Source organism: Argiope bruennichi, chromosome 11 (genome assembly GCF_947563725.1).
Source record: "Argiope bruennichi chromosome 11, qqArgBrue1.1, whole genome shotgun sequence".
Taxonomy (NCBI): domain Eukaryota; kingdom Metazoa; phylum Arthropoda; class Arachnida; order Araneae; family Araneidae; genus Argiope; species Argiope bruennichi.
Window position 1 is genome coordinate 77,436,305 of NC_079161.1, and position 17,887 is coordinate 77,454,191.

General features: G+C 30.2%; 1 protein-coding gene across 1 annotated transcript in view; it reads left to right on the top strand.

Moving 5' to 3' along the window:
- The window catches only part of LOC129957645 (maltase-glucoamylase-like), an 84,361-nt gene extending 68,002 nt beyond the window's left edge, over window positions 1-16,359 (top strand). The window contains exons 19-24 of the mRNA XM_056070081.1: window positions 5,676-5,738; window positions 7,911-8,035; window positions 10,485-10,573; window positions 12,430-12,479; window positions 14,946-15,095; window positions 16,139-16,359. Coding sequence (XP_055926056.1) covers window positions 5,676-5,738; window positions 7,911-8,035; window positions 10,485-10,573; window positions 12,430-12,479; window positions 14,946-15,095; window positions 16,139-16,228 — 567 coding nt within the window. The 3' untranslated portion in view covers window positions 16,229-16,359. The remainder of the gene's footprint in view (window positions 1-5,675; window positions 5,739-7,910; window positions 8,036-10,484; window positions 10,574-12,429; window positions 12,480-14,945; window positions 15,096-16,138) is intronic.
- The last annotated feature ends 1,528 nt before the right edge of the window (window positions 16,360-17,887 follow it).

The following is a 17,887-nucleotide window of genomic DNA, read 5'->3' on the forward strand; positions in this document are numbered from 1 at the left end:
TATTTCGATGATGTTTCGAAATTGATATTGAGAAAAACAATCTATTTTCCTTTCTCCTATATCATAAAACCTTATTTATCATACTCCGTTTAAACCGTTTCAGACAAATGAACAGTCGTTTATACAATTTAAGAGTTTAGAGAGGGGAATACTGGATCAGATGTCGTCCTTATCAACCAAACATGGCTCGCAGCTATGACATACATTCTGAAATAGACATCAAGTGCAAGATATGACTAAAAAAATAACCGGGTTATATCTTTTACAGCGGAACGACAAAAAAATCAAGGACTCATCAAGTATATCCATCCCCGCTCACATTTGTCAAGTTTTAATGCACATATTATTCCATCCGTTTGCAATCTAAGTTGGAAGATATTGTTTGTGTGTGCGATGCCGCGAAAAAAAACACACATTAGGAACTAAATTTCAACATAACTCTCCTTCTATCCGGAAAATTTGGGGAAATTCATTCCTTCTTGTAACCAGTATACAAAGATGAGTTCTCTTTACATGCACAAGTAATTGACTGGATAAAAAAATTCGAAGATGGCCAATTAAAGATAGAAGACGACCTATGTTTTAGTTATACAAGTCCAACAAATGTTTTCATTCTCCAAGAGATTCTTATATTGATTTGGTACCTGAAGGTCAAACAGTCGGCAGACGATATTAAACCAGTAGAGGTGGTTATCAAAATAATGGAAACACCTGTGAATAAAAGTGACATTTTTGAATGCGCTTCGTAAGAAATATGTTGGTAATCAGTCGTGGGATCATTATGAAAAGCGCCGTAAGGTAGCAGAGGAATTCAGATGCCATTGAGCTCACGATATAAGTGTATTTATATAGACGAAAAGACGATGGAAAGAGGTAGACGGAGATGGCTATAGATGACATGTACCAAACATGCCCTAATGTTCTACAAAATGTTCATTTTTAAGTTTTCTTTTGAACCTTATTACGTTTTATTCAAGACGAATAAACAAAGTTGTTTCGAAAACCTGTTCTCTGTTATTTCTCCAACACAATAGATAGTATATATTCTGATAGTATACATTCTTCGTAGTATATATTCTGATAGTATACATTCTTCGTAGTATATATTCTGATAGTATACATTCTTCGTAGTATATATCCTGATAGTATACATTCTTCGTAGTATATATTCTGATAGTATACATTCTTCGTAGTATATATCCTGATAGTATACATTCTTCGTAGTATATATCCTGATAGTATACATTCTTCGTAGTATATATTCTGATAGTATACATTCTTCGTAGTATATGTATATTCTGATAGTATGTGCTAGCTTTATTAAAGTTCTGTAATTCTTGGATTTTTTTCAAAAACGTAAAATGTCAGACCTCTCAGAGACCTTTCAAAGAGGCCAAATTGTAGGAGACCGTCTAGCTGGAGCAAATGTGACCGAAACATGTCAACTTTTAGGCGTTTCTAGAGGCACGGTGTCTAAAGTCATGACAGCATACACACAGCGCGGCAAAGCAAAATAATGAGCGGAAAGAGAAGCCCATTGAAGCCAGAAGTGAAAGAGACAGACAGGTATTGGAGCGGATTGCAATGTCTAAAAAGCAATCGACTGCAGTAAAAGTGACCGCACAGCTCAATGCCCATCTGAATTCTCCAGTGTCAGTGATTATAGTTAGAATACACCTTCATAAACAGAGCATTTCTGGCAGAGCAGCAATTCCCAAACCATTTGTTACAGATGTCAATGGTAAATGTCATCTACATTGGTATCACACTCACAAAACCTGGTCGATTGATAAGTGGAAGAAACTAATATGGTCTGACAAATCGTTTTTCACAGTTTTCCCTACAACAGGACGGGGGCTCGTTTGGTGGACACCTTCGCAAGCATATGATCGTCATTATCTCCTTTCGTCAAGTATGGAAGTGGATCTATCCTGATTTGGGCATCCATGTCGTGGTTTTCTGCTGGACCAATTGTAACCTTGAAAGGAGAGATCATTAGGAAGAAGTATAGAGAAATTTTAGCTGACCAAGTCCATCTTATGATTCAAACTTTGTTTCCTGCAAGAGATGGAATTTTCCAGGATATAATGCACCTATCCATGCAGCGAAATTTGTCCAATCATGGTTTGATGAACACGAGGATGAAGTTAAACAGCTGCCTTGGCGCGCACAGTCACCCGACCTCAATATAATTGAATCGTTATGGTTTATTTTAGAGCGCTTAATACAGAATCGATATCCTCCACCGGCATCTCTCCCAGAACTTTCAACATATCTCCAGGAAGAATGGTACATTATTCCTCTAAACACTATTCAACACTTGTATGAATCGATTTCTAGACGAATCCAAGCTGTATTACATGGCAAAGGCTGTCCTACACCATACTAATAAAGGATTGTTTATAACTCTAAGGTGTTTCCATTATTTTGATAACCACCTGTATCTTTACTATTTTACATGAAGGGATGGTGAAGAAACGACCTCATTTGAGATAAAATACAAAGTATAACTTCATTAGGATAATTCCTTAATCCACAATTTATAGTCTGTCTAGACGTTTATGATAAGCAACGAACAGTTATCATAGAACACTTGCAACATTAATCTGATATCCCCTGGTGAATTTTCACTTTCTCGTATACATAGTATAGAGAAAAAATAGTAATCGTCAAAAAATTCGAATTCGAGATCTTGACGGATCTCCACGTTTTGGACTTCCCAGACTTCAAGACACAGTTTATAAAATGTCCATCCTTCTTTCTTTCTATAAAAAAAGATAACTCAAAAGTGCTTTGAGCTACGCGGTTGAAATTTGGTACTGTTTTTATATCAAATTTACAGATTTTCTATCAAATTGTGAGTAAAATCTATTCAGAGAAAGTCTATCTGTCCGCCTGTTCGAATATAAGTTAAAGCGATAACTACAAAACGAATGGAGCTAGACAGATAACATTCGGTGTCCAAATTTAATATCTATAGTGTAAACGCTTATCAAATTTTGAGGCAAAATCAATAACGGGTTAATTGTCCGTCTGTACTTTCAGAAATATATAAAAGTGATAATTCAAAGACTCAGTGACTTAAATATATCAAATTAGCTATGGGATTTTGTGACTACAACTGCAGTTTTGTAGCAAATCTTTATTTTAATTGATTGAGAAAAGCGTGTCTAAAGCGCAAATTCGATTTTCAAGTGCTATTAACCGCATGCTAAAAATGAATCGCAAAAAAAAAACTCTCTAGGGATAACATGAGAGATGCAGTAAATATTCAGAGTTTATTTATGGCAAAAGTTACTACTTCGTAACTTTATTATATAAATGTTATGTAAGGCGTTCTCTAGCATGACAAGTTTATTAGAAAGTATACGAGAAAGTTTTAGCGAGACTACCACCAATGAGTGTTTTTTTAATAATATATTTACTTAATTTCATAAATCGATGTCAAAAGACAATAGATTTGAGATTGTAACAGAAATATAATGAACTAGCAGTACCCGCACAGAGTTGCCCGTGGCATAACATTCAAAAGGAAAAATTAAATTTAAACTTAAGTCTAGCCTCCACCCGATATGACACGAGCATGTCACGCAGCATCAAAAAAACATATAAATATATTAAGAAACCATAAAAAATAACGCGAGTTCGCAAATTGTATAGACTAAGTCTATGGCAAAGGATACCGACGTGCTCTGATTGGTTTAAGCCTTGGCATCTTTTTGGCAATGTTTTGCCTAAAAGAGGCCATACCGAAATATATTTTTATAAAAATAAATAAAATTTGTGAATTTATCCCCCCCTCCCCCTATTTTTTACGGTTTACATGTAATATTAACCTGGAACACATATACAACAGAAAAGATCAAATCCTGAATTCTAAATTCAGGAAATATAAAAATTACAATTTATTAAAAAAAAATTTGTGTGTGTTTCTTCTTAATATTATTTTGATATAACTAAAAAAATTAGCTACGAAATCACATATTCCGTTAAAGCTTACATATTTATACGTTTTGGGCATTAAGTAATCATCTCCCCATATGCAGTTGATGGGAAAGTAACAAACGTTCATCAACAAGTTTCACTAACTGCATAAATTATCTAATAAAGGCACGAAAATCATAGAAAAATAAGAATTATTTCATTGCTGTATCATATGTTGAGTAATTACTTCCATTTAGTTTTTATACTTTTGTGCATAAACAACATTAGTTAATTGTATTACTAGCATTATTAGTAATATTTGTTAGTATTATTATTAATTAGTATTAGTAGTATTACTAGTAATATTAAGAGAAAATAATTATATTAATAAAAATTAGATGGTGTTGATATTCACTCGTATCTTCCATAAAACTAATGAAAGGTACAAGATTTGAGCCAAATAAGCGAAAACTACACTATTATGGGTGCAAAACATTGCCAAAAAAATGCCAAGGCTTAAACCAATCAGAGCACGTCGGTATCCTTTGCCATAGACTTAGTCTGTACAATTTGCGAACTCGCCAAAATAACTACAATACAATTTTTTATAGCACACATGAAGAAATATTTAGACTGTTAAAAAGATAAAAATATTTTGGGGCATAATGAACTTTGAACCGCTGTTTAAAATCAGACGAAGAAAGAAATGTATCGTGTATGTATACCACAGCTCTTGCTATTTGCGCATGTGCAGTTTGAGGGTTTTGCACATACGGGGATAAGTGCAAAGCACAGGTACTGCTGCTTTACGCATACGCGAATCATAGTAGAAAAATAATGAAAGTCGCGATTATAAAATTTCTTTTTTTATTTTGATATGACTTCAGTATATTAAAACCTTTTCCAATCAATGCCCTACAAAAGGATACAAATATCTCCAATATCAGTTAAGTATCTCTCGAGTTTCTCTTTCAAACATACAGACGCTTTCAGGATTTTCAATTTATACTATGGATAGATAAATGAATTCATAGTGAGTATTGGAGTAAAAAAGTAGCTGGGGTGGTGATGAAAAATCTGCCAGAATATTGCCGGAAAGATAAGATTTGTCGAGAATGGTAGGTATTGAGAAAGGGAGTAGTAGATTGAAGATGATAATATCAAAATTATGATAAATAGAAAAAGATTAAAGCGTCATCTATTTTTTTTACGTGAAACTTCATTATTTTGAAAACGTCTCCTTACTATTAACTAAAATATTTATATATTTAATTTACTAATCATTCTTAACTCTCTCTGCAAATAAGTTAATAAAATACGTTAAATAAACCATTGGATAACCATGTGGGTAACTTAATAATAACATTATGTTAAATAAACCATTTACCAATAATCACTATAAGTGTAAGGAATCCGAGGAAATAATGTCCTCAAGCCAAAGTTAACTTGCGTGCATTCATTTAATACAGATATGGATGGTGGCATCAATCACTATTGCAGGTAGATGTCTTGAAATAATAAACTGACCCTCAGGTAACAAATGAGCTAAGAAAATAATAATTCTTGTTATAAGTGCCTTAATATTTTTCGTTAAAAATTACGAAGCATTTTCGCAATAAATATGCAATATGAAGACATTGTTTTGCTTAAATTTATGAATATGTAATTCTGAAATAATGTGGTTGCAAATTGTGGTGTAACATTTTTAAAATTGTTTTATTTATTTTATCTACTCTCTTTATTTCTTCTAGGGAGCAAATTCTTTGAAGATGTATCTGCCAGACGCTGAATGGTGGCATTTTAAAGGCACTGAGGTAAATACTAAATTTGTAATGATGCTATATGAAGTAGGTTTTAATCCTTAAATTATTGTAATCTTTAAAAAATTCGCCTCCTAGATATTCAGAAAATAGTATGCTTTAGATTCAAAATTGAATTTAGATTGAATTTTCCAAGAATTATGTTGGTTGGCTATTGGTATCTCAATGAAAACACAATGAATTTAATATATTGTTACGTAAAAATTATTCCATTAAAATCAACGAGTTCGTTGTAGTGGGTGATGGTGACATAGTAAACAGTCTCAATAACAAATAAAAACGTTTATTAACACGAACAAACAGACGACTAAACACAGCCGAGGTTTGGTTTTGGTTTGGTTATATTAACGTCCCGTTTGAAGCAACACTAGGGCTATTTTGGGACGGACCTCGTAATTTTGAACCACGGTCAGATGACGAGGACGACACCTGAGCTGGCACCCCCCCTCTCCACACCACACCACACCACACCACACCAACGGGAGGACGTTTGGCATGATGGATTTAACGTGCAACAGACCCCCTTACACGACGGTTCTTCGGTGGAATCGGGTAACGAACCTGAAATCCTCCGGTTCCGAAGCCGAGACCTTACCACCGGGCCACAGTCGAGACGTACACAAGCTATACACCGCAGCCCTTACAATAAATAACAGCCCACAAGTAATAATTGATAGTAAACAATCACGACAACCCACTAAGGGGCCAGAAAGAACACAGAAGGAAGAGAGAACCCATGTTGCTATTCACTAAGATCTCTCCAAACTACTCCACATTTCGGTGCATGACTCAATTCTCAATCTACTAATCCCTTGAGCTCTACTCAACGCTTTCGCTTCGCTGGACTGATGCAACTAATTATTCGTCACTGACTCACACTCACTTCTGGTTGAACCGCCAGCCTTTTATAGATAACTTCCGGATCAGGGCATAGAAGGTTCTCGAGGAATCACGCATTAATCGCCTCCTATTGGTCCTATCACCAAAATTCCTGAAGATTCTAGTATCTCCCATTTTGTCACTAAATTCATCGCTAAATGGTCGTCCAATTTGTCGCTAAGCCTGCGGGGGGGAGGGGATCTTTGATCCGGCATCCAATAGAGATGTCCGTAAAACTATCTTTCCTACGATGGAACTGCTTGCGCTAGGAAGCAACATTACAGATTCGTAATTTTATATGTGGTCTTGTCAATAACATTGTAAATTACTATCAGATTAAGTAATCAGATTCGTTAGTGAAATGTTTGGCTGTCATTCATATAATATGTATGGGCACAATTATTAAAATTCGAAAAACATTGGACAATCATAAACACAACGACTTACATAAATAAAATTTGGATTGTGATTTTATGACCAAAGTGAAAACTTGTATCAAAATTTAAACCAGTTGTTTAAAAAAAGAGCATCCAAAATGCACGTTTGATTCTTTTTATCACACGATAAATTAAACTCAAAACATCTTTTTTTCGGTCTGTCCGTAACTTAGTGACTCATAAAAGAAACATGATGGTTGAATGAAATTTGGTATGTTGTTTTTGCCTCAAAATTGTAAATTTTTATGAAATTTCAGATGAAATCCGTCAATGAATTGACTGTCTGTTCAGCTTACCTATTCCCACGTACATTAACCTATAAAAAAGTAATAATCTAGATAGAACTAGTAAATTATATGACATTTTCATTAAAATTATGTCAAGTGTCATACTAACCTAATGACACATGGAATTATCTACATGTTTATGTTACAGTGTAGTTAATTATCTACATGTTTAGCTACAGTGTAATTAATTATCTACATGTTTATGTTGCAGTGCTTGTGAACACTGTAACATAAAAAATGAATGTCAGAGCTAAAAGAAATTTTATGCATGAATCAGTACATCAATATTTTGTATTATTTTCAAATTTATAATCTTTCTAAATAAGGAATTTTTTTAATATCATTACATTATTTACATAGCTGCTATTACACAAAATTATCTGATAATGCAGAAACTCAGATGCCAATGAACATATTTCAAAATAGAAAAACAGCAACGCTGCATCAGATATTGTCAGAATTCTGATATATCAGATTTCTGCTTTCACTACATCAGACACTGAAATAATTCCTGCTAAAAAGATAAGGTGACTATCTTCGACATTCTCTTTTATTTCTTCCAGAGTCATCGGGAGGAAGTAAAAGGAAATTATTTCGACGAAAATGATATCCATGAGGAAATTCCTCTTCATGTCAAGAGTGGATGCATCATTCCAACAGAGTATTATCAGCTAAATAAATCTAATGTGTAAGTGAAATTAGAAGAAATTGCTTTCAATAGAGGATATTCTATAACTTTTTTTACAAGCTTTTTTAAGAAGTTACATTTATTTAAATATATATTTCTTCGAGTTTGCAAATATGGAATTTTGTAATTAGTTGTTCATTCAATTGAAAATCTATAGATTTCTCAAATATGTAGCGTTTAAAGGTTCCCAATAATAACTCGAAAATTTATCATATCTAGAACTTAAGTACAAAATAATGCATTAAATTAAGTTTTGATACCTTACTAGTGGCGCCATCTGGATATGAAATCAGAAAAAAATTGATTACATTATTTATAATAATGAAGCATAAACTTGAGGAACAAAGAAGATAAAAAAATAAAAACAGATTTTAAACGTACTTTTTAATTACTTCACTAAAATAAAGAATCTAATTTTTTTAAAGTCTGAATGTTAAAAAAAATCGTACATTTTTAAAGTGCTGATAGAACTTAATTAATATTGTTAATGAATTTTCTTCTTTGTTGCATCTTTTGTAAGCTTGATTTCTTTAGCATTGTAAATAACATCATTCTTTTACGATTTTGTTTTAGTTTTTAGCATTATTTTAAAATTTTCCTCTTCAAAGCTCATTAATATGTTTTCAAAAATTTTCATTTTTTAATTTTATTACAGCCAACATTTGCAGAATGATTCGAAAAGCTGCCAACAAAGTTTGAAAGTTTCCACAATTAACATTTTTTTAATCCTGTTTATATATCTGTTTGTATGTGAATAGAATAAATATAAACATATCAAATAACCAAATTCAACTAATTAAAATGTCATGAATTAGAAAAATTAAATTTAGTTTTTCTTTGTACCAAATTTGTGCATTTCTGAGAAATTTAGAAGAAATCATTCAGTAGAAAGTCTGTCTGTCTCTCCGTCAGTGAGCAAGTTATCTCTAAACGAGATATCTAAAAAAATGTAATGTCCAAGACAGATGACATGTGACATAAAGTGACGAAATGTAAATCCCTATAAAAGTTTGGAGCAAATCTGTCTATATTTTGATTATCTGTCTGTTGGTCTATCCGTGTGTATATAACAAAAATAACTAAAAATTATGAGTTTCATAAAATTTACATCAATACTGCAGATCAATGCCAAATTTTGGATTGAATGGATCCAAGAGAGGCCTGGCTTTTTTTGACTGTCCGATAACTCAAAACATAAAAAGTTACAAAAATTAAATTAGTTATATTGTCTTGACATTAAAATAATATAAGTGTGTCAAATTATGGATCCAGTAGGTCAAAGGGAAGAGTCTAGAGATCATATTCTTTAGACTTCAATATTCGATTAGAATATTTGCAAATCATGCCATATCGTATTCAAAGTGTAAAAAATTATATATAGAACTTTTCTTTTCGGTAACCCTTCATATAGAAACAAATGCCAAGTCGTCAATGTCGAAAAGTAAGATTTTTTTTCAGTCAACAATCCAGTGAAGTAGATATGAATTGCAATGGCGACTTTAATGACTATTCAGTAGTGATTTTGCATCCATCGGTGATGTGAAGTTTTACTAAATAATAGGTCTCAACTAAATGAAATTTTTGGTATTTCCTTTCTGCATTTTCCCCCACTTATTTGTTTTGGCTTTGCATTCTTTAGGGTAAACTGATGCAAACATATATTTCGATTTGTCCGTTAAGATTACTCAAATATATAAGAAATTATGGAAACCACTGATATACTATTGTTATCAAAAATTACCTGAAATGGTAGCATAGAACAAAAGGTATCAATTTATTGGTCAAATTTATTGTAACTCGTTCGGAATAATTTCTTTCGGCTGCAATGCACTTCAGCTAACATTTTGTCCATTCATTAAAACATCGTTTTTGTGAAATTTCTTTAGAGTTGGTAATGCATTTTTTTATTGAAATATTTGTTAAATGGCGATCACTAAAAGAAAATTTCTTTACCTTCTTTACAGATTTTATTCCTCTCAAACACACTATTTTTTTTTTGTGTATGATTATCAGTTGATTTTTAGAGCTTATCACTGCATTTCAAATATTTCATTCTGAAAACAAATTTTAATGCATATTTTTTTACTCAATTATATTCGACAGTTTGGAAGATAGGCAAATTAAAAATTTGTATCTCATTAAAAAGGAATTTATTTTCAAACGATAAAATAAAATTAATTTCTGACATATTTATAGAAGTCGTAAAAATAATTTATATATATGTTTGCAGACGATAATTAATAACTTAATATAAATGTATTTTATGTGAAGCATTCCAGCTAATTTTTAATAACAGTAGTTTTTTTATAAGTTTTACAGTTAGTTTTTTATAAGGTTTTACTTTTTACTATAAATATTTACTGACTTTATTAATTCGTTAAAACTAATAAATCAAATAAACTACGATTATTATGTGTAACCTCCTAAAATAAATTTATTTTTTTTCCAGAGAGATGCCTAAAAACTTAACTCTTTATGTTTTCCCTATAAATGATGAATCGTCTGGTGAACTTTATGTAGATTCATTAAACAGTACAGGTAGGTCTATGAATTTAAATTGTTATTATCTTAATTTTTTCAAAAAAAAATCATATTTTTAAACCAAAGTATTTTGAGCGTGACATTTATTTAACAATAAATTGCTCAAAAACTTCGAGAATACACAAAGCTATATGAAATTTAAATTTAAATATGAAAAAATTTAAAGAAGATCCAGACTTCTAATCTAAAAATACCGAAGCGTGGTAATATTTAAAATTTGATTAATCTATCTTCATACTATTTTTGAAAGCATTTTCTTAATTTTGGCAACGATAATATACATATACTGTACTTAGTGTTGTTGCGATGCGTATGAGTATTAATGCTATAACTAAAATAATAAAAAGTGTTGTAAAAATATATTTAAAAATATTTTTCAATTTATTTAAATTAACGAAATAATAATTCATTATAAATAAATGACATTATATGTGTGTTTCAGTTCTTCTAAAAAAGTGGGCCGAATTCAACCAAACTTCACATTCTTTTTATTTAAAATAAGAAAAAGAATGCTGTCAACTTTCCAAAGAGAAAAAGTTACTTAAACATTCAATTAATTAGAAATTAAAGAAATTAAAAATCAATTAATTAGAAATTAATTAATAATACTTTGAACTACTTCTATTTCTTTTATTTTTTATGTTTTTAAGTAGATTTTTTAATCTTAAAGTAGTGATTTAATCATGCTTAAATTTATGTCTAAACCAATCAGCTTAAATATTAATAACTTGCGAAGGAAATTAACTATAGGTGATTTCTAAAATCGTCTGGTTTAATTGATATTTTAATTAAAGACTGAGCGATCCAGATTTCAGACTATAAAAAGATTTTTTTTTATTTTATGATATTTTATAAAGAAACAGTTTTTATTAGAAATATTTTAATCTTGATCAAAGCTGGTTATATCCACAATTAGAAAAATAATAACTACAAGATTGTTATCACAAAGAGGCTGATTGTTTTTAATTTTAAGGTAGTGTAAATATAGTTTCTGTTCATAATATTCTCAAAGTTCCTGAAAGAAAAAAAACTTTTAATATTTCAGTTCATTTTTGATAACATATCTAATAAAAATTGTGAAAAATCGCTTTCTTCATGTGCATCAACAACAATGAAATAAACACGTGACATATTTAGTAACCGTAAGTGCAACGATCTGTAGAATGTTTTAGATTATTTTGCATGACGCAATTTACTGATAATATGAGAGTCTATAAGTACTATTATGTCAATAAAGTTAATAATTTGATAGTCACTAAGTATTTATGAGTCTGAATATGAAAAATAAAAATAAAAAAACTCACATAAACTATTAAAACTTACGTCATTCATTGCATTGTAAGCATTCAGAATTAATGCAATCGTTTGAAAACGTAATTTTAATACTAAAGGCAGTTGTAATTGCTGCTTTCTCAAACTAATTCAAAAATAATGCAATTAAAAGCATTTAACGATTATTATCCAAAGAGGAATTTTTATTTTTAGAAAAATTGCTTTCAATGTTTTTCAGTTTTGTAACAGAAAAATTCCTCTGAAATTATAATTTGAAAAATATAATTGTAATAAAAATATTTTAATTCCTGATAAAATTTTATTTGTGTGATGTTCCTATTCGATCATTTCAAGTTCACAATTAGAAAAAAATGCTCTAATAAAAAAGTCTTCATTAGAATTTTTTAAAAGTTTTAAATACAGATTTTTTTTTTCGTATCGTAGAATCTTAATCTTTTGAAAACGATTAAAAATGGTAATCTAATACGCATACGTAAGAAACTTCAAACAAGTATTTCCAGAAATAATTACATATTAAATTAATACAAAAAATACTAAAATTCATTCATTTCTTTCTCAAGGTGCAATTGAAAACAACATATTCGAAAACTACCATTTTAGTTATAAAAATGTAAGTATGATATTTGATTTTAAATTTTAAAGGAGAAAAGATAAATATTGCTATCTTAGAAGTCAACATATCGTGAATTTCATCCTATGCCTTTAAAATTTTAAAAGAAATCATTTAGAAAACTGTTGATTAAACAATGTCGATTGATAAAAAATTTTACGTTTCCTGTTTTTTTTTTTTATTTAGTTTTTTTCCTATCATTTTTAAGAAAATATTTTTTAAAAAAAAATCGTCTGTTTGTAATACTTGGTTCTAAATATGATTTTATTCATTCATTAAAGAGGTTTTTTTTTTTCATTCTTTTTTTGAATTTGAACAGAAAATTGAATTTCATTCATAATATTGTATTTTTATTGTATCGAGTTAAGTTTATTCAAGTTTTAACCACTTCTGGAATGCATTTAATTTATACGTGATGATGAGATTTATAAACTAATGACATAGATTCCTAAAAAAATATGAAAATTCTTATTGCCATTTATTATCTTTACCATGTTTTAAAAATGAATTTTTATTAATAGGATTCTATATTCACGTGCCACCTAAATTATATTCTAAAAAGGGATGTTTAGAAAGTAACCACCGATCCTAAGACAGCTCGTTGAATAGTCTTATAAATTTAAACGAGCAATTCTTGTATATATATATAAATTTATTTCGTGTATCTTGGAAACGGCTCGAACAATTTGCATTAAATTTTATATTTAGATAAGATTTTGATTATTAAATTTATCTATATAAGTGCCTTTCCTAAAGAAACATGATTTTACACGAAAAAAAATTTTTTATAACTATTAGAATAAATAAATTAAACTTCTGTATCCAAGGGTGGGCGGTTCAATATTCTGGTTTGGAACAATATGAATGACACGTGTGTTGCTGGTATTCAGTTCGAGTCGCGCTTTTTGCTTTATTTTTTTACTTACATATTTATATTTAATATTTTTGCTCTTTAAGTTCATTTATATAGGTGTCTTTCCTGAAAAGAAACGCGATTTTACACTCATACATACACACAAAAGAAAGAAGAAAAAAATATTTTTTTTATAACTAACAATTAAAGTTTTTTTTCTATCTGCTCTCATGCTGACATTGTCATACAGCGCCATCTCGAACCCGATTTCATCACTGTAAAACGGAATGAAAGTTCTAAAATATAAATAATGACAAATGAACTGTAAAATGAATATTGTAACACAGCAGATTGTTTCTAATAACATACTAAATTAAGTGCATTCGTGTTGTTATTGTTTTTATTAAAATGGCCAGTTTATATGTAGATAAGATTGAAAAATATTCATATGTAATCAGTATGCGATTCGTATTTAAATATTTTCTGCAAAAAAAAAAAAAAAAAAAAAAATTACAGCAAAAAAAAACCTGTAGAACAAAGCTTGATCTTCCAGATATTTATCCCTGCAAGCACCTGTAAATTTTAAAACATTCTATTATGTCAAGAATATTTTACTAAATATGATTAAATATAATCAGAAAAATGTATAAGAGCCTGCACTTCGTAATTTTTTCAGCGGTATATTTATTGACCTTAAAATTTAAAATATAGTTCTTTATTTGGTTTAAAATATTCTTTTCATTTGGAAATATATGCCCGTTAATGAATGAAATGGCGGATCAAATATGAAGAAAAATAATTTCTTCATATTTGTATCATTTTTGATTGATTTTTGGCTAAATCTAGGTCATTTTAATCATCACCCTTTATGATAATTTGAAAGAATAGAAATCAATAAATCCACTTTTATTCCAAAACTAAAACAACATTGTCACAAAAACTCAGAATTATCAACAACATTACTCTTATGTTACACTTCTCAAAGGATGAGAGTACAACGCTATAAACCAATAGAAGTATAAATCATGGCGAACCATTTACATTACTTGCTCTTAAAATCAACTCTGAGAAAACTGAATATCGTATAGAATAGGAGAGCTTTAAACATGGATGTTGGAATTCCTGGCTTATGATGTAGCCCTTATGCGCACGCGCGCACTGGTGACGTCAGAAAAAATCTCATGATTCCACAAAAACAAAAGTAGGCTTAATTTTTTTGGTGAAGTGTAAGAACGGAAAAAAAGATGGTTGTATGCTATGTAAAGAAATCAAGAATATTAGAATTCTAGGAGAAGAAATATGTAAAAAAATCTTTGAAAATAATTATCTGTGCATGTGTCCTCGTCCAGAAAATAATAAAAAAAAGATATTAAAATAGAGAATGCGTGGATTAATGATTTCAATGTTTATGTGGACTAATTCATGCTGAAATACCTCAATTCTTTTGTTTTAGAAGTTCCTGGAAAAACAAGTAAGAGTAAATTTCCTCTTACATTTAAATATTTTTGAATTTAGGAACTAGAAATCGCAAAAAATAGGCATGCAAATGTAGGTTAATATCATGTCTGTACACATTTTTTTTACTGAAATATATTATTTCATGTAATTCTTAGTGTAGTCTCAGTGTGAAGAAAACAGGCGGTGAAAGTAGATCGTTTGATTGGTTTGTGCATCAAGTTCACGTTTTCAAGGTGAAAGAAGCAAAAGCTGTCAAAATTGGTTCACAAAGCATCAGCAATTTTTCTGTCAACACTACATCCAATGTAAGTCAGAAGATATACCTATAATAATATACAGTTCTGGAATTTGTTTATATGCTAGTATATTTTTGTAGATGGAACGTGAGTTCCATAATATGTGCTCAAGAAATCTGTATCGAACAATAACAACAACATAATTTATTTTCTTTTCTTTAACGAGAGGATTCTAGTGGGTCTAGATAGTTGAAGCTAATATGATGACTATAAAAGTATTATTGTGATCAGAGTTATATAGTTTCAAATTCTTCCGTTAAAATTATGAAATACTAAGTTTAGGATGAATTTTTTTAAAAAACGTTTGAAAATAGTTATATTTTCGAATATTTGCATAAAACAGATGTTAAAAAAGCATCTATGAAACAAAAATATATACTAGTAAAATGGCAAAATGTTTCTAAAATTTTGTGAAAATGGCTCTTTTTTGTCTAAAAAGATATATAAAGCGAAATTCTTGTAGTTTAGAGATTTATCAAATAACTCGCTTAAAATTTTACAGATATCTCTCAAAATATATTAATTAGTTCCTGAACTAAAGATTAAGTTGTGGTTTTAGCTATTATTTAAATATTGTGTTCGGCTGTTAAATAACACGTAAAGCACTGAAAAAATTATAAAATATTTCTAAAACACAGATTACTTATTCTCTAGTAACTACAGAACATACTGAGAAATTATTGTACCAAATTTGAAAAAATATATATACATTAGATTTTAATTTATGAAGTTTTTCGTAAAAAAATTCTATCAAAGATTATAATTTAAGAAAATAGCATCTAAAATGTAAATAGCATTAAAACATATATAAACGCAAATTTAAACATCAGTGTAACTTCCAAAAAATAAGCTCAGAAAAAAAATTTAAAGGTTTTATTAAAAAAAATCAAAAATTAAGAGTATTAAAAATAAAACATTAAGAATATTAAGTAAAAACATTCATAATTTCGTTAAAAAAAAAAACGACTGTTTTATGTAATCACTTATCTTAAATACAATGTTTTTATTTAGCTTTTTTTTTAATATTGTTTTAATTATGAATATTTTTTCAGGTTCTAACGGTAACCGTCAAACAAAAACTGGCGAATATAGACCAAATAACTTGGGAAGATGAAAACAAGAAATGCCAGATGCTGCCATGATGAGCTCGAAATCAAGTTTGTGAAAAATCAACCTTTGAATATTTTCAGTGATTGATAAGTTCAAGTTGCTGCATCAGCTTAAAAATGTTGTTTATGAGATATAAATATTTATTATAAATAATAAAATACGTCATAAATCTCTTCCAAATTGTCTGTTTTTATTTTATAAATTAATATTCACACATGATGATCATATAAAATCCAAGCATTTATTATCATGCGCCAACATAATGTTATAGAGGGGAGATTATCAATGGTGGCACAGTCCAGTATTATCGTATAAAAGAGCAAGTAAAAAAAAAAAAATAACCTTCTCTATATTTATATTTTCAGACAACAGATATACATACCAAGAGATTAGAAATGGATTTCGTATCTCAGTATAACTACTGCTGGTGTCCTGGCATAGGGGTAGCGCGTCTTCACCGCGATCTGGGCTTCCTGGGTTCGAGTCCCGGTTCGGGCATGGTTGTTCTTCATCTGTTCTCTCTGCGAGATGTGTGAATGTTCCACCACCCCTCCTATAAAAAGGGGTTGTGCAAGCGAATGTGATGCGTGAGTAGCTAAGACGTACTCTTGGCTCTAGTTGGTGCTACTAAAACAAGAGACGTTTCCTTGATTTAAAATCGCTGACTTCTTCAGCGAGTTGGTCCATGGCAAGTGCCATTATAAACAACAATATAACTGCTGGCTTTGAATGGTATTTATCCCAACGGTTTACAAATCGAATATAATCTTGAAGAAGAGGATTCTTATATGGACGTCCATACACCACAATTTTGCAACTCAGGATCTGTAGAAAAGCGACGTTCAAATATTACACCTTTGAAGAGGAGGGATGGTGTTTCAAAACTTCGCTTCCCAAATGTTTGATAAGAGGTGGACAGTGTCCGGTTGGGTCACATACAACACTAAACAACGGCATTTGCTGCGGATTGCAGGTTTCATTGTATATATAACTTCGGCAACACCTTTCTTCGTGAAGAAACGGATAAATGCGCATTTTTCCTTCTCAATGTATGTTGCTATTGTAATCGCCATGATTTTTTCTACAACAAAACGGAAAGAAAGGGCACTGTCGCCGTTAATTTTCCCTCTTGATCACGATATTGGAGCGAAATACACAAGCGATGAAAGCTCAAAGGTACAGTGGCTGGGGGCCAATTGCTTCGAAGAGGACGTCAGTTCGGTATTATGGACGGTTTATGTTAAAGACAGCAGTTGGCCCCAACAAATCCTGTCGACACTGCTTCGTTAAATGGCGACGAGGTTGTCCGCTGTAGACTAAAGAAGAAGCTCTGAGGTACAATAATCCATTTGAAATTTGCCGGATTCAAATCCCGGAGATAGCAACAAAAATTTCTAAGATTTCGGTTTTTGTTTAGAAATTTCAGAAAAATCATATTCGGATCAGTATTCTGGAATATGTTATTGTATTAAACTAAAAAAAAAAACATGACCATTTAATTTCGATGATTTTCTATTCAAATATAGCGGTTAACAGTTTGTTATACAATTGCATGTGATTCTTGAGATCCAAACGAATACATTATTTGTGACTGAGGCACTAAAATGCTATATGTATCGGTAATATGTTCAGTAAAGGGTATATATATATACTATATATATTTTGACCATTGTGTTTTTGTAAAAATTTGT